The sequence below is a fragment of the Myxocyprinus asiaticus genome, chromosome 41, assembly GCF_019703515.2.
Source record: "Myxocyprinus asiaticus isolate MX2 ecotype Aquarium Trade chromosome 41, UBuf_Myxa_2, whole genome shotgun sequence".
NCBI classification, from domain to species: Eukaryota; Metazoa; Chordata; class Actinopteri; order Cypriniformes; family Catostomidae; genus Myxocyprinus; species Myxocyprinus asiaticus.
In genome coordinates, this window is record NC_059384.1 from 14,115,728 (window position 1) to 14,143,674 (window position 27,947).

Genomic DNA, 27,947 nt, shown 5'->3' on the forward strand with positions numbered 1-27,947 from the left:
AGGCCGCGGCAGAAAGACAAGAAGCTTCAGAGGGCATCCGCATGGGGGCCAAATCAAGCATCTTTATCGGCATGGAAAAAATGGTATATGCAACACCAAAGTCAATCACTAACACAGCTCTCAACAGCACTAGCGCATAAAAGGGAATCCACTCTATCAAAATATAAATGGCTACCAAATACATATGTATTCAAATTACACCAATGAATGTCAGGGTCAAAGTAAGGCAGCAAGCTGTGAGTGCTCAAGCTGTTCCCCTTACATTTTGTATTGATCTCCACTGAAACAACTTAGTGTACAGTGCGAGTACATGCTGGCTGACAGTGGAGAATATGTCTCACAATAAGACTAATTCGAGTAATTAGGGTTGTTAAGTCAAGCTGGGCTCTCCAACATAAAGAAACGTATATTAATATTTGCAGACTCCAGTGTAGTGGTTTAGAACTATGTAGCTGTAGATTCATTTGCAGAATCCACATCAAATCTACACCTAGTTTTCCTACTTAAAAACTAGTTAATTCCTTACTTTCTCCTTTGTTTGGGTGCAAGCTTTGGATTTATTCGATTGAAAAAACCTTTTTTATAGCTCTTCTTGAAACAAATGTGGCTCATGGTGGCAATGGAAACCTGCATGTTGAATGCTGAGGCTAATTCAAAGAGATTGTAATTATTGGTTCCCCCCATTTCAAACAATGCCCCCCACACCGCCCAGTGGCAATGTGGGAGAAGAGCAAGGCATGAACATGAATGCCGTTTGTATTGCTACACCCCAGTGGGCTTTCAAAGTCTAGTCTCATTAAAGTCAAGAGCAGGTAGCCAGCAATCATACCATGGAGGTGGCATAAAAGGAACAAGAGATCAAGTCAAATTGGTTAAAGCACAAAAGAGAACAGAAGCTCATGAGGAGGCGAGTGAAATCAGAGCCAGAGGCCTAAGGAGCACACTTGCATGGAGTTGCGTAGAAGGCCAGGTTTAGACTGCCCTCTAGTGGCAGAATTCAAGAATTTAGGACGGAGCCAACTGGTTCAAGTGGCATTTAATGGATGATCTTTAATTTCTTTATGCAAGACTGCCATGGTCAACATATGGCAAGTATGCAATTCTGAATAGGTGTCTGCTAGTAATATAGATGCTACAATAGATTTAACAAATGACAAAGAATAGGTATCCAGTCTGTTCAATAGATTATACTGTTATGTACCTTGGTGTTGATCATTCGGCCAAACAATTACCAGCCAACAAAACACAACACTTATCACTTTAAGATAGCACAACCCACTGAACAACTTTCAATCGCAGCTTGGTTTTCATGTGTCATAAATAAGGCATCTAACTTGACCGAGGTCTCTAGAACAAGTTTCAATATAAACTAAGATTTTGTTTAGTGTAGCGTAAATCATAATATCTAGAGTGAGGGATCAGTGTCTGAATTCAACCATTAAAAATAGTGTAGCAGGTTACGTACCTCTCTTCCTTTATGAGTGACTAGTGCAGCCAAAGGCTTGGCATAAAAGCGACTGAAGGAAAAACCCAGGCATCCATACATGCTGTTAGCTGTCAGCTTCAGGGCCTTCTGTCTGATATCATACTATGGGAGGATATTTGTCGTCAAGGCTTGCATGCATAAAATCCCTTACATTACTAGCTCTGAGCTACAATCTAATCTAGTTATCTAGCAAAAAAATAAGGGCTCACATAAACAAATAATGAGTTATCAATATAGAAATGTTCTTGGGTCTTGCCTGGGATTTCACTTACCTGCAGGTACAGGTCAGGGTTGAGGTCCTGTTGCTTCATTAGCTGTTTGACCTGTCGTCGGCGCTCCACCAGTTTTCGAATTTCTTTGGGAAGAATGCCCATCTCCAGACTTTGATCTGGCAGCTCAGGAATCTCATCCTCCTCCTCCTATTATTATGGAAACATTTGACAAGATGCTTAAAACTAAATAAATCTTACAACAGCAAGATAAGTTCTCACAAAAATACCTGTGAGCACCCCCAAACACACCTCAGTTTTCTTGCGTGAATTGGTCGCTCCTCTCTCAACAGTAGTAAAACAGATGTTAAACTCTTGGATGATGGAGGGGTACAGACTGTTGAAGTCCAAAAGCAGAATGAATTTATCATAGAAACCTGCGGGCAGAAGTCGGAACAGATGAATTAGCAAGCATATACATACACACAAACAATGAGAGACACAAAAAGACTGAACACTCACCGACTTTTGGGTCCAACACCAGACCTCCAGCATATGCTGCCTTCTTCCTTGCTTTGTTTGACTTGCTTTTTCCTACCTCAACATCCTCATCCTGAGAGCAGAAATGAACAAGAAAAAGGAACATATTAAATTAAGGCCATAAATGGTATTAAGACTGTAATAACGAAAAAAGGCTTCGCACCACATCTTGTTGTGGTTTCTTGAAGAACTGCTTGTCTGGAACAATGAAGTTCTTCTCATGGAAAGCGTGGAGCAACAAATACTCATTCCTCTCTGATCGCCCACCCATCAGAGTGCGAGACTGTAGGAGAACAAGAGATAGCAATTGAGAAAAATGAATAAGCAATACTTATCTGCAACTGAGCCAAAAAAATTCAATGTAACCACACAGCACAAAACCAAAAAGTATACCTTTATATTGCATTATCAATACAAGATGAAACACCAAGCTAGAATGTGGTTACTATGGATGAAATAAGCAATGGGATTATTCAGAGAGGCATCTTACCATGACATTACCAGCAATGTTAGTTATCTGCATTGCCAGTGGTAGAACATTTAGCTCACACATGATTTGCAGGATAAGCTTAGCATCCAACCAGGTGAGCTCCAGGAGGTAGAGCAAGTGAGGGGAATCACTATTGGAAAAAATAAAGAAAGTGTTGGAAAGACCGAAAATTGGAATGTTACATCAACAGAAGGGAATCGTTTTCAGGTGGCAGCTAACCTGTAAAAGTTCCTAATGTTCTCCGGAGGCACCACCACCCTCTCGGTCTTCAGGATCTGGGCAGCCAGCTCAGTCAGATGATAACTTTTACATCGGATAAGCTCTTTGGCAGAGATCTCAACATCACACACCAGGCGTCCACAAGTGGCACTCTTTTCCGCAAAGCCGCCGCGACCCTGAGATACAAGAGATGCCCATATGCACAGGTTTAATACACTATTTGCAGGAAAAAAATTTCTTTCATGACCTCATGCATCAGAGGTTTTCTCACCCCCAATTTGGGCATGTTGGCTCTTCTTAGACGGCCAATCTTGGACCAGTGCGGTACTTTGCACACATTGATTCTCTGCAGGAGCACTTCAAGGTCAAAACCATAGATGTCGTGACCCTAAAACATTGTAATTGGAAGGCAAATGTGGTAGAAAAATAAATTAAAACAAGGAGAAAAAGAAATCAGCCACATCAATCTACCAGGTCAGTTATTGCACATGTATTAACATTTCAACTCACCACTAAAACATCAGGATCAATCTTGTGCATCTTGGCCAAGAAGAAGCCTAAGAGTGCACGTTCAGTACCTGCAATCTCTACTATCCCATTCTGAATAAGAGAAACAAAATAAAATGGTTGATTGGACATATGAAACCCATTTCATGTTTTTAGTCTTAACACAAGAAAATTACCTTATTCCTAACTGCATCTTTGAAGTCATAGGGGAAGACGCAGTCACTGGGTTTACTCACCACTTTAACAGAAAATGCATAGATGTGTGAGCTAAAACAAGCAGTAATTATTCATAAAACTGCTAAATAGTTTCATCCCAACCAAAATCTCCCAAAACTGAAATAGCAAAATATATCTATCAAAGATATTATGGCCTCACGGCTCAAACCGCATTAAATTTAAAGTAGAAAGGAGAAACTCACCTCCAAAATGGGTCTGGTAAGGGAGTCGCGGTGGAGCTTTGTCCAGGGGAAACTTATGATGGATGAGGGCAGCAAGAGAAACAATCTACCCAAGGCAAGACAGAAAGTAAAGTTTCGATTGTAAACTGCCACCACTCCAGCTTAGCTGAGCTTCATTGGGTATCACACGATCCACAAAACAATTATCCATAAGCAGAAATATTTTGTTCTTCATATCAAATATTTTATCAGACGTATACAGACAGGTAAGAGGGGTCTAAGCCCAGAAAAAAGCCGAAGTATAATTTCCCAGTGACAAACTTTAATAACAGGAAAAACTAACCCCTGAAGAGTAGGATTAACTCAGGTTTACCTCATTCTGGTGAGTCTTTGGGTTCTGGACGGTTTTAAGGCTTATGGACATGATGACCAGTGGAGGTGGTGGCAGATCTTTAACTACTGAGATCAGGTCACTTTTCTGTGCAATGGCCTCGACCTTACACCAACTCACAGGCTGACTGCTCAACTCTAGAGGTAATGATGAGAGCAAATATATTAAACCATTACAGTATTTTGAAAATTATCTGAAGTGATATCAATGAGGAGGTCACATGGTGTATTCATACAGGCTAAATACAGAGCAATAGTATGATTGTGTTTTCAGAGAGCATTTTAGCTTGTTTGCAGGTTACGTACGAGGAGTCTTGACATCAAGCCAGCAAGGTCCACGGATCTTCCTGTTAAGGAGGAAGTGTTCCAAGCTGGAGGTATTGGTGCCAAACACATGAGAAAACGTTGAGCCCTTCAGCTCAGCTGGCAATGGGGGAAGTTCAGCCTACAAAACAGACCACACAACACACACATTAACAATAATGGCTGTTTAATACACTCATTTGACCAAGAAGGTCTGACTAGTGACGTCTACTCACAGAGTATCTGACTTCAAGGTACTCGCTCTGTGAGGGAATGTCTGGGATCTCAAAGGCATAGTTCTTTGTCACCGGCTGATGGAACAGGGAGATTACATATTAAAATGCAGATAATACAATCGATACATACTTGCTATTTCAATAAGGTAGAGCAGAAAGGATGGCAGCAATTACCTTGGACTTAAACTTCATGATTTTAAATTTCTCAGAGAGACCGTTGAACTCCTGGTACACATCCATCATTCCAACCGGATTTTCTGTCTTCTGACCAGTTGCCAGATTTACTTTCTAATCGTATCCCACCCAAAATAAATCAAACAAACAAATCAGATAAAAAAATAATAAAAACGTTTATGTTGTTTTGTTGCAGGAGTATATGCATGTCTACTGAATAAGTCTGGTCTCACATGTTCTCTGGGCAGGAGATACATGGTCCTCTCGATGTTCTTTACAGCAACACAACAGCTTACATGTGCTTTAGCCGATTCAATCCAGACCTTTCCAAACAGGTACACCACACCTGCACAGTGAAACAACATAATTCACCAACAGCTTAGGGCCGGGTGTTTTGTTTTCTTTTTTCCCCCAAATAATTTGAATTTACGCTTTAACACTTTTTTTCCTTTTTTTTTTTTTACGCTATAGTTAAGGCTGAATAAGGAAGAGAAAAAATATGGTTGGCTTGAACAACAATACTTTAAATACACATAGTAATGGGTTAGTTACATAACAGTTACGAGCGCTTCATATCAAATAATATGGATAGGCTATAGATGGGAGAATCAAACATCCATAGATTCTTTTATCATGAATGAATGAACATTACATTTATATAGCGCTTTTCTGACACTACACTCAAAGCGCTTTACACAGTGAACAGGGGACTCTCCTCAACCACCACCAGTGTGCAGCATCCACCTGGATGATGCGACGGCAGCCATAGTGCACTAGTATGCTCGCCACACACCAGCTATTGGTGGAGAGAAGAGAGTGGAGTGATCGAGCTAATTAATGGTTGGGGATTATTAGAAAGCCATGATTGATAAGGGCCAATGGGGGGAATTTGGCCAGGACAACAGGGTTACACCCCTACTCTTTTCGATAAACTTGATTATTTCTAGATAACTTTCTATATATACTTGGTTCAGATAAAAATTAATACCTATATTGGCTAAGAAGTATTTTGCAGTTTTCTTATTTTATACTATTATTTCTCAACATCTGGGTTTATTAGATTTTATTTTAACATTTAAACTGTTGACAATTTCCTGTGTAGTGCAGTTTTTTTGTGCATTTTTCTTGCACACCTATGTTTCCTATAATAAAAAGAACTTTGATTTCTCCCACCAGGTTGCCTTGCATTCTAATAAAGAAAATTATATTTGCATCATGTTGGAGTTACTTTTTAGTTGAGTACATTTAAAAGTTGAAAAATGTAATCGTGAATTGTCCTGAAGTTTGAGATTTTTTTTTTTTGTCATATCGCCCAGACCTAAAAACAGCTCTCGTATTAACTTTAATGACACTGGCGGCTGTAAAGTAAATGTCATCACCACCTTTCATGGTACTTGCATTTTTGCAATAATTTTTTAGATAAGCATCAATCATTTGCAGTTTACACAAAGGACGCATTACAAAATTCCAAATTCAGTCTGAAAGCGTGTGAATTTAAATAAACGCACTGTGTGAAGAGTCACGTGACACCATGCGAGGATCGGACATGTAAATGGCGAGCTCTGCGCACTTTGCTAGTTTTAATACTTTTTATGACATAAACCGGTGAGATTCGATACACTCTGTGTGACAAGAGAGAAACGTGATCGATTCAAGGAATGCAAGAAACTTTTACATCAATGGAAGGTCGCTTTTGCACTGATATTCCCGGCCAAAATGAGAACAGATGCTAAGGATGGCCATAAAACATTCAAATGCCCACAGTAAGCGATGTCCTTCATAATGTCAATGGAGTGAGTAAGTCATCTTGTTGTACTCGCATTGTAGCCGAGCGGACCAGCTCACTGAACATTCTCTTGACTGTTTGAGGAATCTGCATGCCTTTTTTGTGCTGGTTCCACCTATCGGCTTGAGTTTATTTTGTAGGGTAACACAGCTTCAGGACAGTTTTATGGATGAATCTATAAAGCTCTTTGTGTTTATTTGTGTATATACACTTCCGGTCAAAAGTTTTGAAACACTTGACTGAAATGTTTCTCATGATCTTAAAAATCTTTTGATCTGAAGGCATATGCTTAAATGATTTAAATTATTTTGTAGACAAAAATATATTTGTGCCAATATATTAATTTATTTAATTACAAAACTAAAATTTAATTAAAAAATTTTTTTTTTTAAATTGATGACTTGAACCAAATAATAAAGAAAAGCAGCCAGTAAGTGCTCAACATAGATGGGAACTCCTTCAATACTGTTTAAAAAGCATCCCAGGGTGATACCTCAAGAAGTTGGTTGAGAATGTCAAGAGTACATTTCTGAAAATTCTAGGCAAAGGGTGATTACTTTGAAGATGCTAAAATATAACACAGTTTTGATTTATTTTGGATTTTGTTTAGTCACAACATAATTCCCATAGTTCCATTTATGTTATTCCATAGTTTTGATGACTTCACTATTATTCTAAAATGTGAAGAAAAAAAATAACAAAGAATGAGTGTTTCAAAACTTTTGACCGGTAGCGTACATGAGGTAACCTCCTCGTGGTCGCGATTAGAGGTTCTCGCTCTCAGTGGGGCACGTGGTAATTTGTGCATGGATAGCTGCGAGTCTTCGCGGTGTCATGCACAATGAGCCACATGATAAGATGCACGGATTGACTGTCTCAGAAGCGGAGGCAACAGAGACTTGTCCTCCGCCACCCAGATTGAGGTGAGTAACCGCGCCACCACGAGGACCTACTATGTATTGGGAATTGGGCATTCCAAATTGGGAAAAAATGGATAATAAAAAAATAAGAAAAAGCAGCTTTCTCTGCAGGAAGCTGAAAAATTTGGAAAGATATGGGGTAGACATATTTTTAATAGTGCTGGCTCGAGTAAGACCAGGGGAGTCCTTACACTGATAAGTAAACATCTTCAATTCAAATGTCTCAAACAGAGTAAATATAAATTAGGAAGAGTTATTATTGTTTTAGCTGATATTCAGGGACAGTCTTATTTTGGCTAAAATGTATGCATCTAACGTTGATGATCAGGGCTTTTGTATAGATCTTGAAGGGATGTTGCAAGCCGCTGGCACCCCTCATGATATAATTTTGGGAGGAGCCTTTCATTTTTTGATTGACTCAGTCCTTGATTATAGTGAAGCAAAAGTGTGCAAGCCCCCTAGAGCAACACTGACGCTTCACAGGATGTGTAAAAATCTTGGTCTTACAGATATTGAGACTTTTGAACCCATCTGGTAGGGACTATACATTTTTTTCATCAGTCCATAAAATGTACTCTAGAATAGATTTATTTTTATATATATATATCGAAGTCCCTCATTTCATCTGTTGTTGATTGCTCAATTGGAAACATTTTAGTCTTAGATCACACCCTGGTGTTTTTAGAGGTGTTGCCATATATGGAGAAAAAGAAATCATATAGTTGGTGCTTTAATGTGTCCCTTTTGCAAAATCCTGAATTCCAACAAATGCTAAAGGCTGAAATCAATGTCTATATGGAGACCAACTGGTCCTCAGTATCCTCTGTGGGCATGGCTTGGGAGGCACTTAAGGCGTTCCTTAGGGGTCGGATCATACTGTATGCCTCATTCACCAAAAAATCCAAAGCACGAGAACTTGTGGAGTTGGAAGGGAATATTAAAAGTGCAGAGGCAGAGCTGAAGCGCCGAATGTCCTCAGGGAATTGACCTGATTGAAATACAGATATAATACTATTTTGTCGCGGAATGTGGAGTTTTAGCTATTCAGGGCAAGACAGTCATACTTTGAGTCGGGGGACAAGGCAGGGAAACTTTGGCTAGATATATAAAACAGAGAGAGTCTTTTTCTACCATTCCCTCAGTGAAATCTGCGGGTGGTGAAATATTTACCTCGGCCATTGATATTAATAATGCTTTTAAAGAATTCTATCTTGATATCTATAGTTCCACATCTTCGTCTACTGATGAGGATATTAGAAACTTTGTGGAACCATTAGATCTTCCTAAACTGACGACTGAGCAAGGCTCTGGGGCCAGACGGCTTTGCCGCTGAATTTTTTTTAGATCTTATACTACAGCGCTGGCTCCACTTTTGCTAGAATTTTATACGGAATCACTAAAGAATGGAAAGCTTCCGCCAAACATGACACAAGCCCAGATCAGTCTGATTCTTAAAAAGGACAAAGATCCAAGCGAGTGTAAAAGTTACCGTACAATTTCCCTGATCCAGCTAGACGTTAAAATATTGTCAAAAATTTTGGCTAACCGATTAAGTTATGACATCTCTTAAACATATAGATCAGGTGGAGTTTATTTGGCGCTGTAGCTCTTCTGATAACAGGCATTTCATCAATATCATGTGGTCAGTGGCGAATGATCAGACTCCGGTTGCTGCCATCTCAATTGACGCCGAAAAGGCGTTTGATATGGTAGAATGGGATTATCTTTTTAAGATTTTGGAAATGTACGGGTTCGGGAATACTTTTATTGGATGGATTAAGTTACTTTATAGACACCCGGTAGCGGTGGTACAAACAGAATATTTTACCCGGCAGGGTTGCCCTCTCCCCCTTTTATTGCACTGTCTTGCCCTGGAACCATTAGCAGCCATGATAAGAAAGGAGGATGATTTTCCAGGGGTGATGGCGGGAGGTGTGGTGCATAAGCTTTTGCGTTACGCAGATGATATTTTATTATTCGTCTCCGACCCTACTAGATCTATGCCTTGCCTCCACAGAATTATTAATTCCTTTTCTAAATTCTCAGGATACAGAGTTAATTGGTCTAAATCCGAAGCTTTGGCTCTGACAGCGTACTGCCCGGTAACGGCTTTTCAGCCGGGTGCCTTCCAGTGGCCCAAACAGGGCATTAAATATTTGGGTATTTTATTCCCAGCAAATTTGTGTGATTTAGTTAGAGTTAATTTTGTCCCTTTAATAAAAAGGTTTTCGAGCGATGTGGGCAGGTGGGATTCATTACATTTATCTATGATTGGGAAGGTTAATGTTATTAAAATGAATTGTATTCCAAAATTCAACTACCTGCTACAATGCCCCCCTCTCTTATTTCAAGCAATTTGATAGCATAGCGAAGTCCTTTATGTGGAATGGTAATCATCAGTAAGTTTCATAGGCCGACTGACAAAGGTGGGCTAGGCCTACCCAAGATTTTGTTTTATTATTACGCATTCAGTCTCAGATATTTGGCTCATTGGTCGCTTCCACCTGAGAGAGACCCTCCCTGGTTTTGTATTGAACAAAGTTCTTGCCTCATTTCGCCATTGCAAAGCCTTTCTATCAAACTAACCGGAGAAGTTAAATTACACCCATTATCTCGCATTTGCAATCGGAATGGACATAAGTGTCCAGTGTTTAATTCAGACATTTATTTAAATGTTGCTTCGAGCATATGGCTGAACCCAAAATTATGTATTAATAAGTCCCCTTTCTGCTGGACAGAGTGGATTGTGAGGGAGGTTAATACGCTCTGTGACCTTTTGAGAGTGGAGTGTTGAGATCCTTTGAAAATATGGTTCAACATTTTGGGAATCCCAGGTCTCAATTCTTAGGTATTTACAGATGCGCCACCTGCTCTGTACTATTTTTGGGAGTAGCATACAACCCCCTAGAGTGGCGGATACTCTAGGAATGGTGAATACTGCATTTGGAAAAGGCCATGAGGCATCAGTGTATTACTCCCTGCTAATTCAGAGTCTGGGGGACGGAGCTTCAACCTCTCTCAAGAGATTATGGGAGAAAGATTTAAACTTGGTATTGGAGGAGGGAGTGTGGGCTAGGATTCTAAAAAACGTCAAGTAAACATCTAGAGATGCAAGGGTGCGCCTTATGCAATTTAAGATTTTCCATCGATTCTATTGGACCCCCTCTAGATTGTATAAGCTTGGTCTTAAAGACACACCCACCTGCTGGCGAAGCCAATCAGAATATGGGGACACAACCCATGTTTTTTGGTGGTATATTAAGATCCAAGATTTTTGGTTGAGGGTTTAGAGTTCTATGTGTGACGTATTGGACCCTCATTTTATTTTGCCCCAGACTCTGTATTTTAGGCGATGGGGCAGTCATTAATGTAGGGGATAAATACATAAATTGGGTTCTAGCCAGTTTTATGACCTTGGCCTTTTTGGAAGGCTCTCGGGAAGGGGCAGTGGAGAGAGATGTGTAGTTTTAAATGTGTGAGATTATTATTATTATTATTATTATTATTATTATATATATATATATATATATGTATTTGTATTTTTTGTGTGTGTGTGTGTGTGTGTGTATTCTCAAGTTTGACCACAGGGATATTTGTTGAGGGTCAGGGTGGGGTTGGGGATTGGGAGGGGGAAAGGTAATAATGGGGGTTAAAATTTGATTCGGTGTATATATATTTTGCTTTTCGGTTTCATTTGTCTGAATCAATAAAAAGTGTTAATCTGGAATAAACGACCTGTGTTATGTAAAAAAGAACTGGGTGGAAGAAATTATTACCAGGTTGGCTATATTGGTCCTCAAAAGCATCCAGCCAGTAGAAGCGGAAAACCATTTCTCCATCAGGTTCCTCCACCAGCGGGAGTTTGCTGGAGTCCACCTGCACTTCCACAGGAGTCTCAATGGGCTCCCCCTCCTCCATCTTCTCCCAGCCCATGCCACCAACCAGTTCTGATCTGAGGAGATAAAACAAACACGACAGTTATGGCAGAGAATGCACTGCAGGCGGAAACCACCATGGAATCGAATTGCCACACCATTAAAGTGTAAATTTAGAACATTAATACAAACATTTATTCAAAAGCCTGTGTGTTGTAAACATACATTAACATCTCATCCTTGGGATCAGTCTTGGGCTCCACTTTAGGAGTGAGTTTTGTCTCGGGCTCTGCCTTTACTTTCACTGGCTCCTCCTCCAGGTTCTCTGCCTCCATGGGCTCATCAAAATCCATCTCATCAAACTCTATCTCTTCTTGTAATTAGAAATGTAAAATAAACATTTATGGATATGTTTATACTAAAAGACTATAAACAAAAGATTACAGGAATGAAGAAGTCAGTTAGGTATACCTTCAGGCTCCTCAGTCTTGGGTTTCTTTAAATGGTGTGTGGTGGTTGGTTTACTGAGGGGAATGTGAGCAGCAGACTTGGATGAAGGGTCAGCTGGAGGAACCCGTGTCACCACAGGTCTGGGCTTTGACATCTGGACTTCAGGTGACTGCTAACAGATGGATGATAAAGGTTTTCATACTGATGATTCATGGTGTAAACTTTATCTGAGAAATGTCACTTATTAAAATTCTTGTATAAAGTAAATCTACATAAAGATTTTAGTGAACAATTATGGCTAATACAGAATTTATTGCAACTCAACATCTTTTAACTCAGCTTTACATAATAAACAAAGTGCTTTACTTTTATTACCAGTAAAAGAACTACCTTTGGCAACTGTGGTTTGAATGAAAATGGATTCATAGGTGATCCCAGTGTTTTCTTCTTCTTCAGAGTAATGATTGGTGGTGGGGTGAGCACAGCTGGTTTCTGTGGAACATTACAAAATGATCAGCAGGTCTTAAGCATGCAATGATGTTTGAGTTTGCAAAGGCAAACACTGTGGACTGACACTGTCTATGGTTGCTCAGGACAAAAGGCAAACAATCACCTCAGAGTGCAGGTCCTGTAGAATATCTCCAAGCAGATCATCTTTGGACAAATCCACATCTTTCTACAATGCAGACATGGTCAAAGACATTCAGCTCAAACCAGATACAAAATTATTCCTACACAAGCCAGAACTATGTGCCTACAGTCAGAGTGATCACTAGAAAAGAGCTTCACTATTATAGATTAATTTATTTACTCTTGACTTGAAATAGTTCTACGGTAGATTACATGCAGCAGTACAACTGACAATATTGTGAACACACAAAATAGTATTTCATACATAACTGAGGTGAAGTAACTGTAACTGTTTTTTTTTTTTTTTGGTTTTTTACCTCAGCAGGCTTCTTCACATTACTGTTCATAAACATGGTTTTAATGCTGTTGGGTTTACTGACAGCCAATTTTTTCACATTCTTCTTTGAGTCTCCTCCCTTTCCACCTGATTTACCTGTTCACAGAGAGAGACGAAGAGAACAAGAGCGAGAGGGAAAAACAAAGAGAGAGGAAAATTAACTGGAGTAGAACATCTCAGATCATAGCAAACTGACCAAACATGAAAACTAAAACTCACCTTTAGGGCCTTTCTCCAGTGCGTCATCATCCAGTTCTTCATCAAAGATTTCTCTCCCATCCTCCACATAGCCCGTACCATCTGAAAAAGATAACAGACACGTTCAGCTAGAAACATTTCTGGCATCGGAGCAGGTTTGATGCCCATTTAAGTATTAAGATCAATAAAGAGGTATGAAAAATGTATGTAATAGTGGTTCAGCAAACTGACCGTCATCAATGATCCAATCATCATCCTGTCTCTCCCGCACTATTTTGGAATACTGCTCTTCATCCACCTCCTCATACACACTGGTGAACTCCTCCACCTGATCACAAAAATATATCAAAGCAAATGCACAGGACGCACAGCGTGTGTGGGTGTGTGCGTGCATAGAGAATATGCCAACTCACCTCATATTTAACCTTCTCTCCCTTCTTGGCTCGTTTAAGCTGCTCCAAGGCGGACTTGCGGCCCACTTTCTCTTTCTTCTCCCGTCTGGACCGTGAGGTGGCGATGCCACATGTGTCAGATGCATCTACAGGACAAACATGACATGAGGTTCAGTCCAAGTAAAAAAACAAGATTACTGTAGCTGGGCACCCCTAATTACACTATCTAAACCATTTAGCAACCATTACAATAACAGGCCATGAATGACGCTTATAAATGCTTGTTTTAAATGTGAGACAAAATTATAACAATTATAACAAAGCACATTTATGCTACTGAAATTTGTATGTCTTCTGAATAGTCAAAAATAGCCACACAGGAATACATCTACATATATTATTTTAAAATTGAAAAAACGATTCAATGTGTCGTGTAGGGAAAAGTAACGTTTAGAAAGTGAGGTGGACACACATTTCTGTTAATGTCATGATTGACAAGTTGAAGTTACACCTAGTCAGAGATGGAAGCGGTAAACGTAATCGACAAAAGCACTTTAATATATTTGCATAAACATCTAATTAACCGCCTATTTGTAGTTTCTGGCCCAGAGAAATCTTTTTGTGACAGTAAAAACGACATTGTCAATGTTAGTCCAGCCATACAAAAAAATAGGCTGTCTAAACTGCATTAAGATTCCGCCAGCTCATAACATTTAGCATTATAAAGATGCTCACCAAAATCTCCGCCGTCCATATCTTTATCGGGATTTGAGACGGGAGCCATTAAGTTTAACTAGGACTTAGTGTGAGGTGATATTGTATTCTTCTCAGAAGCGCGGAGCAACAACAGATTCCGCGCCAAAGTGCCTTCCCGGGGAAAACTCATGCAGCGGAAGTGACGTACTCAGCAACCGTCTAATCTGACACAGCTCAGTGATCCGAACGTGTTCACATAGAACTGTTAAATGTCGATACCGATAAATGGTGAAATAATTTTTACACAACACGATCCTGTTGTATTGCCGCTTCAAGAAAGAAATGGCGCAACATCTGCATATCAAGAGGGTCTTAAAATGAATATTCACAAATAAAATTCAAATGCGGTTGTTTGGCTGGAATTGTTATAATAAATATTTGATTTTAAATTGTAGTCAAACACAACCGAACAACTCAGGCATCAAAACGATACACTTATTTTCACTGGGTATCATATATTTGATTACAGATATGTAAATGTAACGCCCCCTGCCTGCGATGTTCGGTGCAATCCCGCCTGTTGCTGTTGTAAGATTCATATATTTTTAGATCGAATCTTTGAATCGTATCTCATCGAGTCTTATCTATTGAATAAGGGCACGTCCAGTAACTTTTGGCATTTGACCATTAAATCGATTCCGAACTAAAAGCTTCGACTCTGGTGGGACTCGAACCCACAACCTTTGAATGACCTCAATCATCAATCTAGAAGTCCAATGCGCTATCCATTGCGCCACAGAGCCGATAAAATCCTACGTTGAAGTTTAAGATTACAATATTTACTACAAGTGATTACGTAGATTAATTTTATTTCCCCATATGACGATATGTAAAAATCATACAATAGTTTTTATTCAATATTTTATAGTTTTCAATAACACATTTTTTTTTCTTTTTTTTTTTTTTTTTAGTTGCGAGCTACACGACTACTAGCAAAGATCCTTTCAAGGCAAGTCAATCCACTCGGCGGCCAACTTTGAAACACTCACGGGCAGGCTGGGCAGCTATTTTCTATGTAAACAAGCGGAATAAAGTACAGCTTCTATCTACTTGAATAGGGAAAGACCAAACTCTCCAAAATATTACGATCAAAGAACATATTTAAAATCAGCAGTAAAATCTGACAACCAGGGGCGGACTGGTGACATCAATTGTATCATAAATCGTGATTCTTTAGCTTAGATCACGCAAAAGAAACGATATTTTTCAGGCTGGTTCAGCTAATGCGCGTTCTCGAGTTGATTAACAGGCGATGTCTGTCATTTCAATTTAAAGTACTTTATTAGCATGATTGTGTTTACATTCAATATTGCCAACGCATTAATACACAAAACAGATAATGACGAGACAAATAATAATTATAAAACAGTAACAAATAACAATAAAATAGAATTAAAATAAGGTGCCAGGTAATGAATAAAATAAAATAAACATTTAACAAGACATTATGAACATTAAAAAATACTGTGACCGTGTCTGTATCTAAAAGGCAATTGGCTCTTTTATCTGTAAGGCGGGACTTCCTTTCTACATCCGATGGTCGTTCAAATTTCTTCCATTCATTTTAATACCAGTGGTCTCTGCTATAAATTAGATTTAGGGGCTTTTATTTTGAAACTAAGTACTTCCGGCTTGGAGCAACACATGTGAGAAAACCACGTTGTGTGTCATTACACTCAAAATGGCTTCGTGCAGTATCGAAGATGTGCTTGCTAAGGCTGAAAGAGACGAGGCCGAAAAGATTAAAAGTATTACAGTCAACAAAGAGTTAGATCTAGAGTTTGACCCGGGTAATATGCTCGCGTTTGATAAGAACCGGATAGATACTCGGGATTTTAAAGAAAAGAAACGGGAAGACTTTCTACGCTCTCTAGCAAGAGATAATACACAACTTCTCATCAATGAGATATGGAAACTTCCAACAGAGAGAGTTGAAGAGGTAATCGTCGCTAAGCTCCCAGAGCCAACCACTCTATTGCCCAGAGAAAAGCCTGCGCCTAAACCAAAGCCTCCCACAAAATGGGAACAGTTTGCCAAGCTGAAGGGCATTCAGAAGAAAAAGAAGACCAACTTGGTGTGGGATGGAGTTCATAAGGAATGGAGGAGACGATGGGGATACAAACGTGCCAATGATGACACCAAGGAGTGGTTGATTGAGGTCCCAGGGAATGCAGATCCCAATGAAGACCAGTTTGCAAAAAGAAATAAAGCCAAGAAAGAGAGGGTGGCAAAGAATGAGTTTAACAGGCTCAAAAACATTGCTAGATCACAGAAGATCAAAGTCCCAGGCATGGGGCTGGCACCCACCCCTCAGCAGTCAAAAGCAGAGCTGGCACAAGCTGTCAGTGTTGCAAAGAGATCCACTGCCTCTGTTGGCAAATTTCAGGAGAATCTGCCCAAGGAGAAAACACCAAGAAACACTGGCAAAAAGAGAAAATTCCAGCCTCTTATTGGTGATTTTGGTAGTGAGAAGCAAAAACAACTGGATTTACTGAAATTAATGGACAGTAAAAAGCCTCGCCTTGACATCACCAAAGCTGCGAATAAGCAAATGAGAGAAGAAGATATGGAATCGGCTAAAAAGAGTAAGAATGGCTTTGGAAAGAAGGGACGGAGAGGAAATATGTCTGGTAAAGGAAAAGGCAATGCTGGAGGAAAGGGAAAGGGTCCCAAAGGCAAAGGACGGAAACCTCAGATGAAACGAGGAAAGCACTAAAATCTACATCACAGTGGACTTGAAACTCATTTAAAAATCTTATGTATATTGTATGCATGATGACAACATGTTCAGTACCATGGTTCTGGAGTTTATAATACATTAAAACCAGTTTGTATTCTGGTTGTCACTGTTGTGTGGTTTCAAGTGATGTTCAGAATTCCCAAACTTTACAACTGTAATTCATGCAGAGATGGATAAAAGATACTTGTTCTTTCTTTCTTTCTTTTTTTGTCACCTTCATAGAAGGATACTGAATTTGATTTCACAATAAATTCATAATATTATCAGAATTCTTTCTATGTCGTCATTTATTGTGTTTGCTGCTTTTATTCTGATATTTCTTACATTGAGCCACTCAATGTGTTTTTGAGTTGACATCTCTCTGTATTCCAGATGTTACATAAATGGGCATTGTGTTTTCAGACAATTGGTGTTTTCTAGAAAATGACTGAAAATACATTGAAATACACTGAAATTCCTTATAAGCTGACTCTGAGTAAACTTGTTCCTTCAATCGAATTAAGTAATGGTTTCTCCATAAATTGTGTAATTAAGTTAACTTGGTGATCATATAGAATGAACCTAACTATTTAAATTAAGGTAACTAGATGCAAGTAGACTTAACACAGATTTGCTATCTAAACTAAATGTTGTTTCCACTTAATTGTAATTGATTGGATGCAAATTCAGGTCATACAATAACAGATCATAGAAGATTATAACTGATTTTTAGGTCAATCACTAAATAATCTTATTTCTCCACAGAGATGCATGGGCACCTGTACTTCAGTAGCAAATGCACAGGAGATCTGAACTTGTGTTAACAGGGTCCATCTTGACGAAAGGAGACACAGATCACCCTAACGGTGCATCACACGAAACAATTATTTGCAATAAAACAACATAAATAGTACTACAATAGAGCTAAAACCTCTATGAATTCTTAATAACTATTTAAATGCCCCTATATGTTCATTATGACCAAGGAAACATAGTTAAATATAATTAAGTAATGTTTAAATAAGACAACTTCATTTTTCCAGTAATGACAATATTAGGGTTTGCAGTGTAGGCTACCCCACTTAATGGAATATTCTGGGTTCAATACTAGCTTGACCTTAATGCTCAGTTGACTGGATTTGTGGCATAATGTTGAATAACACAAAATACATTTCCTCCTTTTCTTTAAAAGCAAAAGCAATAAATTGAGGTTACATTAAGACACTTACAATGGAAGTGAATGGGGCCAATTTTTGGAGGATTTAAAGGCAGAAATGTGAAGCCTCCAATTTTATAAAAGCACATTAATTCTTCTGTTAAAATTCATGTATCATTTGAGCTGTAGAGTTGTTTACATTGTAATTTTTTACAGTCGTTTGAATCAGTGAGTATTTTAATGTTTATAGATTGGCCCCATTCACTTCCATTGTAAATGCCTCACTGGAACCCAGATTTTTGCTTTTTTTTAAAGAAAAGGAGGGACAAGTTGAAATTAATTTTTGTGGTAATCAACATTATGCCACAAATGCTGTCGACTGAGCTTAACTTGTATTGAACCTGGAATATTCCTTTAATTAGATTATTGCTTAGATCTACGAACTGTTACATACAGGGTTTTATGCTGAGAGCATACCAGCATACTGAAATCTCTCTGGTCATTACCAAGGCAGGCAAAATGAAACTATCAGCCATGTAATATAAACAAAATAAGTAAAAAAAACTGACATATGTTATCTGATCAAATAAACTAATTCATACCATTCATGTAGATGAAAGTGCATAAAACATTTTAACTCAATGCAGCCACCTGGAGGTGATTTGGTGTATTGCATTCAAATGGATGTTGGATTATCATCCAAGAAAACTTTAATTACCTGTCTGTCCCTCAGAATTATTTCATTTTAAAATTCAGGAGTTGAAAGTAAGTCATTCAACTTTATAACCTAAATATTTATGATATTCTAAAAATGAAATAACTTAAAAGATGAACTGTTCTATGTTAATTGAATAATTGTGGATGATAAGAAGTTGTTTGCTTACCTCTTATTCATTAATTATACTGCCATGGCATCCCAATTAAAATTAAACATGTTAAACTGTATCTCCCCCATAACAAACTTCATATTTGGGTTATGGTAATTATTCATGTCTTCTAGCACAAGTGGAAATAAATTATTTTTTCATAAGTATATCAGTGTGCTCATTTCATGAGAATTAAGTGGCCTTAAATGCCCACTAGCCAAGACCCTATATGGTCAAAATATTGATTTGTCTGCAAAGTTGGTGGGACTTTCTGAAAAAATTAATAACATGGTTTCACTCAGTTGATGGATGATGTTTGACAACTGACACCAGCTTAGATCAGCTGGGGGGCTTTGGGCAGGGAAGTACCCATCTGTTGACTGTTGTCAGATTTGTAAAGCACCATTAGTCAAGCAAATGAACAGAAATATAGGGCACACTTAATGCCAAAATCAATTAGCACTGCTGAGCTTAGAATGCAGGGTTTGTATTGACATGAAAAAAAGCATGCAAGAATAGCATTCTCCATGCATAATTAGCATTTTACATGTCACAGTACTACCAAATTAAAATGTTCCAGTGCAACAATAAGATTTAAGTCTGTGTGGATAGTGCATCAAGTAAGCAGCCCTAAATATCAACAGCCATGGATTACAAAATAGTATTTATATAAAGGGCAGATAGAGAAAGACAGTGAGGGATCACTGTCAGTGTGTTTCTCAAACAGACGTCACAGCACATTTACATGCAGAACAATGCAATGTTTTCTCTCCAGGTTTGATTATGGAATGGTACTTTTTAGAACATCAAATAATTTCTAGTGACTTATTTATTTAATTATTGACTAAACACTACAGATGCATTATAAAGTTTGCCTTAAGGATATGCAACAATTTTGAGAAAACCTGCAATTAGTTACCATAAGAATTTTTGTGCGTTTTTGTTCTTACAGTTAAAAAGTCAAAATACAAGCAAACATACGAAGGCCCAAAAAAGTGAGGTTGTACTAATAATGTTTTTAATTATTTAATTATTTACAGATCAGATAACAAAGCATGATTTAGAGCTCTCCTAAAAAATGGCTTTTACTCTATTTTAAAGAGTATTCTTTTTTTAATAATAAAAAAATTTAAGGTATTATATATCATTTCTATAGTTGATTCATTGTAGTTTTTTACTATAATAATTATAATAATACATTTTTTATTATAATTTAATTGTATAATTATTTAATTGTAATGTAATTTAATTAAAATTAATCATTTAATTGTATTTATTTAATTGATTGAAAAGTTGTAAATTCTTCTTTTTTTTTTTTTTTTTACTCGGTATAGTAGACATAATAGACGTGTGATGAGTTAATCGCATATAATGTATTTCTCCATCAACAGTATATTGAGCCAATCTACCATCTATGCAATTCTCAATCTATCCACTAGATGGTGGTAACACATAGCTGAATGCCTCTCTTGCCTGATGAGCTGGCTTAAATTCAGTAAGGGTGACGACTGGTCACTGACGAGATTGAAGTTCTCTCAAAGCATGAATCAAGGCGGTAAAGGCGCCTGCATGATGACCAGCAGGGCTACTTCCCCATCCCCTGTGTTTTAGAGCTGAGTCATGACTAGCAAGTAAATGTAAGCAATACAAACAGTGGCACACAAGCCTTATAAACAAGTTGAATGTTGTTGTTTATATATATATATATATATATATATATATATATATATATATATATATATATATATATATATATAAATATATATATATAATTTTGTAATTACAACATTTCATACACTGCATTCCCCCTGCAGCTGTAGCCGAGTATATACATAAATGAAAAGTGGTGCATTTTTAAGACAGTATAAGAATGGAGCTAATCTGTATTGTAAAGCCTTTGTTTATATTTCAAGAGGGATGAGGTCCCTAAGAATGGCCATGGCTTACGATGGTGCAGTTCATTCCAGACTGGTACTCTAGTGATCCTGGGGGAGGGCATGGGGTCAGTATGCCACCAAACATAATGAGTCTGTAAATTACAGATCTTTACACCCACCTACCCCCATAAACACACACACAAGCAGCTGCTACCCCTCCCAGCATTGCACTCCCCAAACAGGTGGCTCATCTCATAGCTCATTAGCTCACAATGCACACAGATAGCACACCAGCATTGATCAATTCTCGCTCTTCACGCACAGTGCACCATCCCCACGGACCTGTGGATGTATATGGCGCTTATTCCTTTAAAATGAGCATAAGACTTTTTTAGGGTGAATACAGGAAAAGTGGGACACTTAAGCTTAATTATGTGTTTTTTTTTGTTTGTTTGTTTGTTTTTTTTTTTGCCTTTTTTTTTTTTATGTGAATATTCTTCAGTTACAAAAAAATTTGCATAAGTTCCTCCTAAACTAGTATGGAATGGCACTGGTGTTGCCGTTTGGATCATATATTTTTTTAAAACGACCCCAATGACAAATTATCAGACAGTGTCCCATTTTACCTGTATTCTCCGCATATTCAGTTCAATCTTAACAGAGCTTAATAAATTCAATAGTATGCCGTGGAAAGACTTTGCATGCATTTCCACTGCTCAACCAATAAACAAAACTGCCAGCACAATTTCACACTTTCACCTTTTAAATGCCAGTGTGAATTCCAGAGTGGTGACTGTCTGTGATTGTGAGGCTACTGTGGTTATGTTAAGGCCCTGCTTTGAGCAGTCAAGGTGTGGCGGATTAAACGTAGCTGTGGTCCTTTGATTAGTGACAGTCTCTTCCACTCAGATCCCGGACCAATGCTGAACAGCCTGTTGTTTGTCTCCTCTTGTCAAAGCGCCGGAATCAGGGTCAGCGGGAATAAACAGGGCCTTTGTGTTTGTTGTTTCCTCTTTGTGTCCCTCAGTAGAGGCAGGCTACAAGTCCCCCGGGGGGAAGGTAGGGAGGAGGGTGCTTTCCTGGCGCTCAGAGTTGAGGCCCAAGCCCTGGCTGCAGCTCACAGCTCTCCCAACTTGTTCCAAGTGATCTTGTCCAAGCAATGTAGTAAAAGCTAGTGCCAGGGGCCCACCAATGGGGCTTTGAGGCTGATTGAATAGCTCTTACCTCCAGGGTTGTAGAGAGATCATAAGAGAAGTACTGTAGCTATTTTTAAATGCTTATCATTTTTAATTGCTTATCAGCCCAGTAATAATGAATTCCTGTGCTGGATTACTACATGCACTGTAGGAGACCAAATTCACTTCACCCACTTGAGCAAAGAATGGAATGAATGGGACATATGGAATAAAAGAGTTTAAGAATGAGGAGTTCAGTCGAACAAACATGCCATGGTTTTGAAGAGTTAATTAACACTTTAATGCATACCTTTAGTGACCCAGGACCTCATTCCACCCCCTGTACCTCATCCATTTTTTGGAGGTATCTCTTTAGTATTGCTCAACATTTATCTTCTGAATAGTGTAAAAAAAAATAATTTGTATTTAATTTTTTGTATAACTGCTTAATTACCAAAAAGAGCATAGGGTCATTAAAGACCCTAGATATGCAGTTGTGTTTTTGTTGAATTTCTCCCAAATTCCAAATAACAGTATTGTCATTTAGAGCATTTATTTGCAGAAAATGACAACTGGTCAAAATAACAAAAAAGATGCAGTGTTTTCAGACCTCGAATAATGCAAAGAAAACAAGTTCATATTCATTTTTAAACAACAAAATACTAATGTTTTAACTTAGGAAGAGTTCAGAAATCAATATTTGGTAGAAAAACCCTGATTTTCAATCACAGCTTTCATGTGTCTTGGCATGCTCTCTACCAGTCTTTCACATTGCTGTAGGGTGACTTTATGCCACTCCTGGCGCAAAAATTCAAGCAGCTCAAATTTGTTTGATAGCTTGTGGCCATCCATCTTCCTCTTGATCACATTCCAGAGGTTTTCAATGGGGTTCAGTGCTGGCCATGACAGGGCTTGATCCGGTGGTCCTCCATCCACACCTTGATTGACCTTGTCAGTACTTTATAGAATGAAACTAAAAAATATTAATTTTACTCACATACATACAAATAGTAAATCCAGAGAAAGTGATAATTTTGCAGTGCTCTTAATTTTTTTTCCAGAGCTGTATACATGTCACTGTCCTGTCACTCTGTCAGTCTGGGTTTTTGTCTGACAGGACCGTGGCATTATCGTCCCATATCTGTCTTGCATCTTTGTGTGAGCGCATGGTTTTGGTTGTATTCCCTGCTGTGTGCTCTTCGGTCATGTCTTGTTTCATGACTTTCTCACTGGATTGTCGATGCAATTGTACTGGCTTATGAGTCACAGGGTAAGACTTGCCCAATTGGTGTTAAAGCACACTCAACTAGAGGCATGGCCTCCTCATGGGCATGGACGAATGGTGTGTCCATACAAGACATATGTTTTGAAGCAGGATGGTCTTCTCAAAACAAATAGCAAGGTTTTACAACCTAGACGTAACGTCTCTCTCTTTACAAGTCCTCTCTGTTTAGAGCGCTGCTATTTAATTGGCCAAATATATACTTATGCTCCCCCCTTTAAGGACAAGCTCCTCATCTTTTTACACAACCGCCTGCATTCAGGCCATTGTAATTTACCATAAGTCACAAGCACTTACATTCTAAATATACTCCCTTCCCAACTGGGTTCGTGAAGGAGGTAATTCACTCTATATGACTATAGTTCATATACTCATTCTGAGTGCTCCCCTCCTGGCCCAACATGATGGTCACTCACTGCGGCACACGAGACTGTGGTGTTATGTTTCCTTTCTGGGAGGATATGTCGTGTAGTGTGGCATGATGGGATTCTGTTCCCCATATGCGTTTATCAACACAATGTCAAGTGTACTGAGTTGTAAGGGGACGTCTCGGTTACGTATGTAACCTCAGTTCCCTGAGACAAAGGGAATGAGACATTGTGAATGCTAGCTGCACCACAAGACTCAGAGTTCTTGAGGTATGAGCGATGCGCTCCTTGTTCTCAGTCAGAAATTCTGAGGAAATGGTGTTTGTGCACCTGTTTTTATAGCAGACAGCTTTGTGCCAAAACAGGCAGGGCTCAAACACCATAGCCAATATTAGAATATTGGCATTATTGTAGAGAGGTTTCAACTAGGTCGTGTAAGAAGGCACTCCCATATGCGTTAGTCAATGCAATGTCTTGTTCCCTTCGTCTCAGGGAACCGAAGTTACGTACGCAACCGAGACGTTTTGGTTTGTTTTGCTCCTTTTTGTTGTATTTAATAAATCCCTGTTTTTGAACTCTGCGACTGGGTCCTGTCTCTCTGCATTCTGTGACACACACACACACATATACACATATATATGTGTATCAAGAATAAGATTTTTGCCCTAATATCAAAGGTCTTAATAGAAAAAAGAAATTATGATCCAACGTAAATTTTCTTGATAAAGAAATATGATTGTGTCTGGTAACGTGCATGTAAAATTGTTAGAAATAACATTTTAGCTTAGCGTAAAGCTGACAATTTACACAAGGTTTATTTCCATTTCTTCTGCTCCAAACTTACTTCAAAGTTACTTCTCTGTCTACTCGTGTGAATGTAACACATTATAAGAAAGTGTTTCACCGCTGTTCAAATGCACTTTGGATCGCATCATTTATATGTATAACTGTTTTCCACCTGAAAGGACTAAATATTAAATGAAACAAATGACAATAAAATGCAAAGTAATCTCTTCAGTAATCAAAATACTTTTTGAATGTAACTGTATTCTAATTACCAATGATTTAAATTGTAACTGTAGTGGAATACAGTTACTTATATTTTGTATTTTAAATACGTAATCCTGTTACATGTATTCTGTTACTCCCCAACCCTGTTTATATATTGCTTAAATTCCTTACTGTGATTAAAGCATTTAAGTGCATTTTGTAATTAAAATTATCATAAATTTTTTCTGAAAAGTTCTCCCTAAATTTATGAGAACTCTTATCTGTTTTTTAATTCAGTGAATGGCATGCATATACAACCATACACACATAAACAATCATTATCTTTGCATAGACCAGTCTGGCTTTTCTAGAACAGATGCCAAATACAATCTTTGTACTTCAGTCTGAAATTAAGTGCTCTTTATCCACTGTACTACGTATTAAAGGATTATATTTTTGCTACTGATTCCTTTGAATCAGCCCAAGTAACTGACTTTCTTCAGGTTCTAGGTTAATAAGGTGCCTTGGCCATCTGCTAAACTTGGATTACTGGTCACATCAGTTTAGGCTTTCTCTTGGCCTCTTATGCAGGACTCCTATAGATGATCTTCTTCATTAACCCTTATCTAATCCACTGATGCAGTGAATTTGATGTCACTGATATGCTATTCTTTTATTATGCTCATAAGCACTTTAGAGCCTACAAAAAGTGCAAAAGAGTAAAAAGAAGACAAAACACAAATCAAAAGTGTGACAGTGATTTCAAACAATATTGCCAGAGCTAGCGTTCACCTAGCAACATCTGTTGCTTGTAGCTCACCTGAGGAACAGCTGCTAAAAAGACATAGAGACAACAAGAAAAAAAAAGAGAGAAAGGCTTAAATCTGCTCCACCTGTTGAATACAATGTCTACAACCACTTTCCCCCATTCACCAGGAAAGCTGATTCAAAAAAGAAAAAGACCAGCTATGGGGGCACAACCTGTTACATTAACAATTCAGGAACTCTAAACTGTATGGACAGCAGTATCATTCATACTTACTGTATATGAAGCCAGACACATAGCCCTCTGTCCAGTCCAGTAGCAAGGACCCCTTTTGCTCTCATAAATGAATTGCAACAAATATCACACACCTAAACTGAGTTTATTTTTTAGTATAAACCCTCATGTTTAACACTACAGTATAGCTATGTGCTTGGCTTGTGCAATGTCCAAAGTCTCAGTAGTCAGCTAGTCATAGCCAGTGGAAAAACTGACCCATATCAATAGGCACCTAGTGGAGCACCATGCCTGGGTTTCCCGCCTGAATTTTGGGTGCCTGCCAGATGACTGGGTCTGTCACTGCTGCGAAAGCCTACCATCTGCTGTCTACTACACACAATGGCAGTCAATGTGCATATAGACCCAAGGGAGGGTCTTCACTGTGATGAGTTTGTACCAGATGATGCATTGGGACACATCTAATCACACACACACGCTTGCGTGCAAGGTTTGCATGCGTGTCATTATTCCCACTCACAAATTAAAAAAGTATAATCTCATTCTCACAGTCAAATAAAGGCACATTCACAGACAGAGGTTACATATTTTAACATTCAAGCACAAAAAGATATTTGAAGCTAGATTTAGTAGGCTATTTATCTATGTTATTACATGGTGTATAAACATAAACATTGTAATGTTATGATTGACCACTATTTATTATATGCCCTCATTTGAACCAGCGTGGTTGTTGTTGTTTTCAAATGAAAATACCATTTTAAACAAACAAACAAAAAAAAAAATTATATGTAGACATTAGCCAATCTATCATTGCACATAGTCATGTCATTTAGAGTCATATCATCATAACCCATGGTTCAGTGAGCGAGTAGTCCATGCTGAAGGAAATCTCCAACCGATTCAGTTCATGATTCAAATCGATGACTCCTGTTTTCAATTCAGACTGATTCGTCAATTGGTTTCGACTGATTCATTAAGCACACCAGTCGAGCGATTTGTGGATTCGTGGACAATGTAGTGGAAAATTGTGTAATCTATTTATTGTTAATTGCCTATATATGGTTTTTTTTCTTCCCATTATGCCCCTGTCTTTCTCTATCGTAGCACAATTTACAAACTCAAAACAAAGACTATTTAGTGGAGACGGGCAACTTCTATTAAAATGAATGGGACAAATTGGAACGCCCAACGGTCAACGGATGAAGAAAGGAAGTCCCGCCTTACAGGTAAAAGAGCCAATCACCTTTTAGATACAGACACCGCCTGTCAATCAACTCGAGAATGTGCATGTGCATTAACTATACAAGCCTAGAAAAGGCTTTTTTTTTGCGTAATCTGTGGTAAAGAAGCACAATTTATGATTCCATTGTTGTCAGATTTTACTGCTGATTTGAAATATTTTCTATGATCGTAATCTTGACCAACCATTTTGGAGATTTTAGTCTTTCCCCATTCAAGTAGACAGGAGCTGCACTATCATGACTGGAAATAGCTTCCCGGGAACATTCCAAATATGGCCGCCAGTGGACTGACTTGCTAGAAAGACTTCTATTTTTTTGCTCTCTTCTTCAGCTTTTTTAATTATAAAGCCATCACAAATAACGCACATAACTTATATGTAATCTATGTAAGTAACAGTGTTGGGTGTAATCTTGGGTGTTATCTGGTAACTGTATTCTAATTTCTTTATTAGTGAAGTAATGTAATACATTACATTTTAAATTTGTGTAATCAGATTGCAGTTACTGATTTTCAATAAGGTTTATTACTTTTTAATACATTACTTGGTTACACACATTTCTAAAATAAAATTATGTAGAATATATTTCAAACGTGAATTATGTTCATATGTAGGCTATTTCTAGTTGTGTTTCTGTGACAGCTGAAGAGTCAATAACGTGTCATTGTAAGGTAGAAATGTCTGGTGCTTAATATTACTTTAGTGCCACAATGAACAAGGAGGAAATATAGATATTACTTTGAATTCATTGAGCTGAAAAATAACTATAAAGTAATGTAATTACTTTTTCCATTAAGTAATGAGTAGTGTAATCTGATTACAATTTTTTAGATAAGTAGTCATTTGTAGTGGATTAAGTGGTAAGTAATGTTATGAGGTAACTTGTGAATACGGAGTAATTGCTGCTTGTAGATCAATAATCAACTCAGTTAAGGTCAAGGCTGGGTTTACAACCTAAAGATTAAACTTCTTTCT

At 38.2% G+C, this 27,947-nt stretch overlaps 2 protein-coding genes and 1 non-coding gene across 5 annotated transcripts in view; 1 reads left to right on the top strand and 2 right to left on the bottom strand.

Annotated features, from left to right (window-relative positions):
* The window catches only part of pola1 (polymerase (DNA directed), alpha 1), a 79,043-nt gene extending 64,629 nt beyond the window's left edge, over positions 1-14,414 (bottom strand). Inside the window, exons 1-26 of one of the 3 annotated variants that reach the window (XM_051682743.1) lie at positions 14,276-14,414; positions 13,562-13,686; positions 13,380-13,476; positions 13,170-13,250; positions 12,931-13,046; positions 12,597-12,659; positions 12,374-12,475; positions 12,005-12,152; positions 11,759-11,906; positions 11,435-11,610; positions 5,186-5,298; positions 4,953-5,066; positions 4,779-4,853; positions 4,546-4,684; positions 4,223-4,377; positions 3,871-3,955; positions 3,628-3,689; positions 3,455-3,544; positions 3,216-3,332; positions 2,945-3,120; positions 2,726-2,855; positions 2,399-2,518; positions 2,218-2,308; positions 2,008-2,132; positions 1,759-1,905; positions 1,466-1,588 (exon numbers count right to left, since the gene is read on the bottom strand). In XM_051682743.1, the coding sequence (XP_051538703.1) occupies positions 1,466-1,588; positions 1,759-1,905; positions 2,008-2,132; positions 2,218-2,308; positions 2,399-2,518; positions 2,726-2,855; positions 2,945-3,120; positions 3,216-3,332; positions 3,455-3,544; positions 3,628-3,689; positions 3,871-3,955; positions 4,223-4,377; positions 4,546-4,684; positions 4,779-4,853; positions 4,953-5,066; positions 5,186-5,298; positions 11,435-11,610; positions 11,759-11,906; positions 12,005-12,152; positions 12,374-12,475; positions 12,597-12,659; positions 12,931-13,046; positions 13,170-13,250; positions 13,380-13,476; positions 13,562-13,686; positions 14,276-14,324 (2,967 nt within the window). In that variant the 5' untranslated portion in view covers positions 14,325-14,414. Of the gene's footprint in view, positions 1-1,465; positions 1,589-1,758; positions 1,906-2,007; positions 2,133-2,217; positions 2,309-2,398; positions 2,519-2,725; positions 2,856-2,944; positions 3,121-3,215; positions 3,333-3,454; positions 3,545-3,627; positions 3,690-3,870; positions 3,956-4,222; positions 4,378-4,545; positions 4,685-4,778; positions 4,854-4,952; positions 5,067-5,185; positions 5,299-11,434; positions 11,611-11,758; positions 11,907-12,004; positions 12,156-12,373; positions 12,476-12,596; positions 12,660-12,930; positions 13,047-13,169; positions 13,251-13,379; positions 13,477-13,561; positions 13,687-14,275 lie in introns of all 3 variants that reach the window. The other 2 variants (XM_051682742.1, XM_051682741.1) reach the window with 2 other exon arrangements.
* Positions 14,415-14,949: 535 nt separating this feature from the next.
* Positions 14,950-15,039, bottom strand: trnar-ucu (transfer RNA arginine (anticodon UCU)). Its single transcript is given in 2 exon segments — positions 14,950-14,985; positions 15,003-15,039. It is a non-coding gene; the product is annotated as a tRNA-Arg (tRNA).
* Positions 15,040-15,939: 900 nt separating this feature from the next.
* On the top strand, positions 15,940-17,305 carry rrs1 (ribosome biogenesis regulator 1 homolog). The gene has a single exon (XM_051682430.1). The coding sequence runs from the start codon at positions 15,978-15,980 to the stop codon at positions 17,010-17,012; it is 1,035 nt and encodes a 344-aa protein (XP_051538390.1). The 5' UTR covers positions 15,940-15,977; the 3' UTR covers positions 17,013-17,305.
* Positions 17,306-27,947: the final 10,642 nt, after the last annotated feature.

Excerpts from the sequence above, each read along its gene's own strand:
- rrs1 (XM_051682430.1), top strand. The coding sequence starts at position 15,978 with ATGGCTTCGTGCAGTATCGAAGATGTGCTTGCTAAGGCTGAAAGAGAC.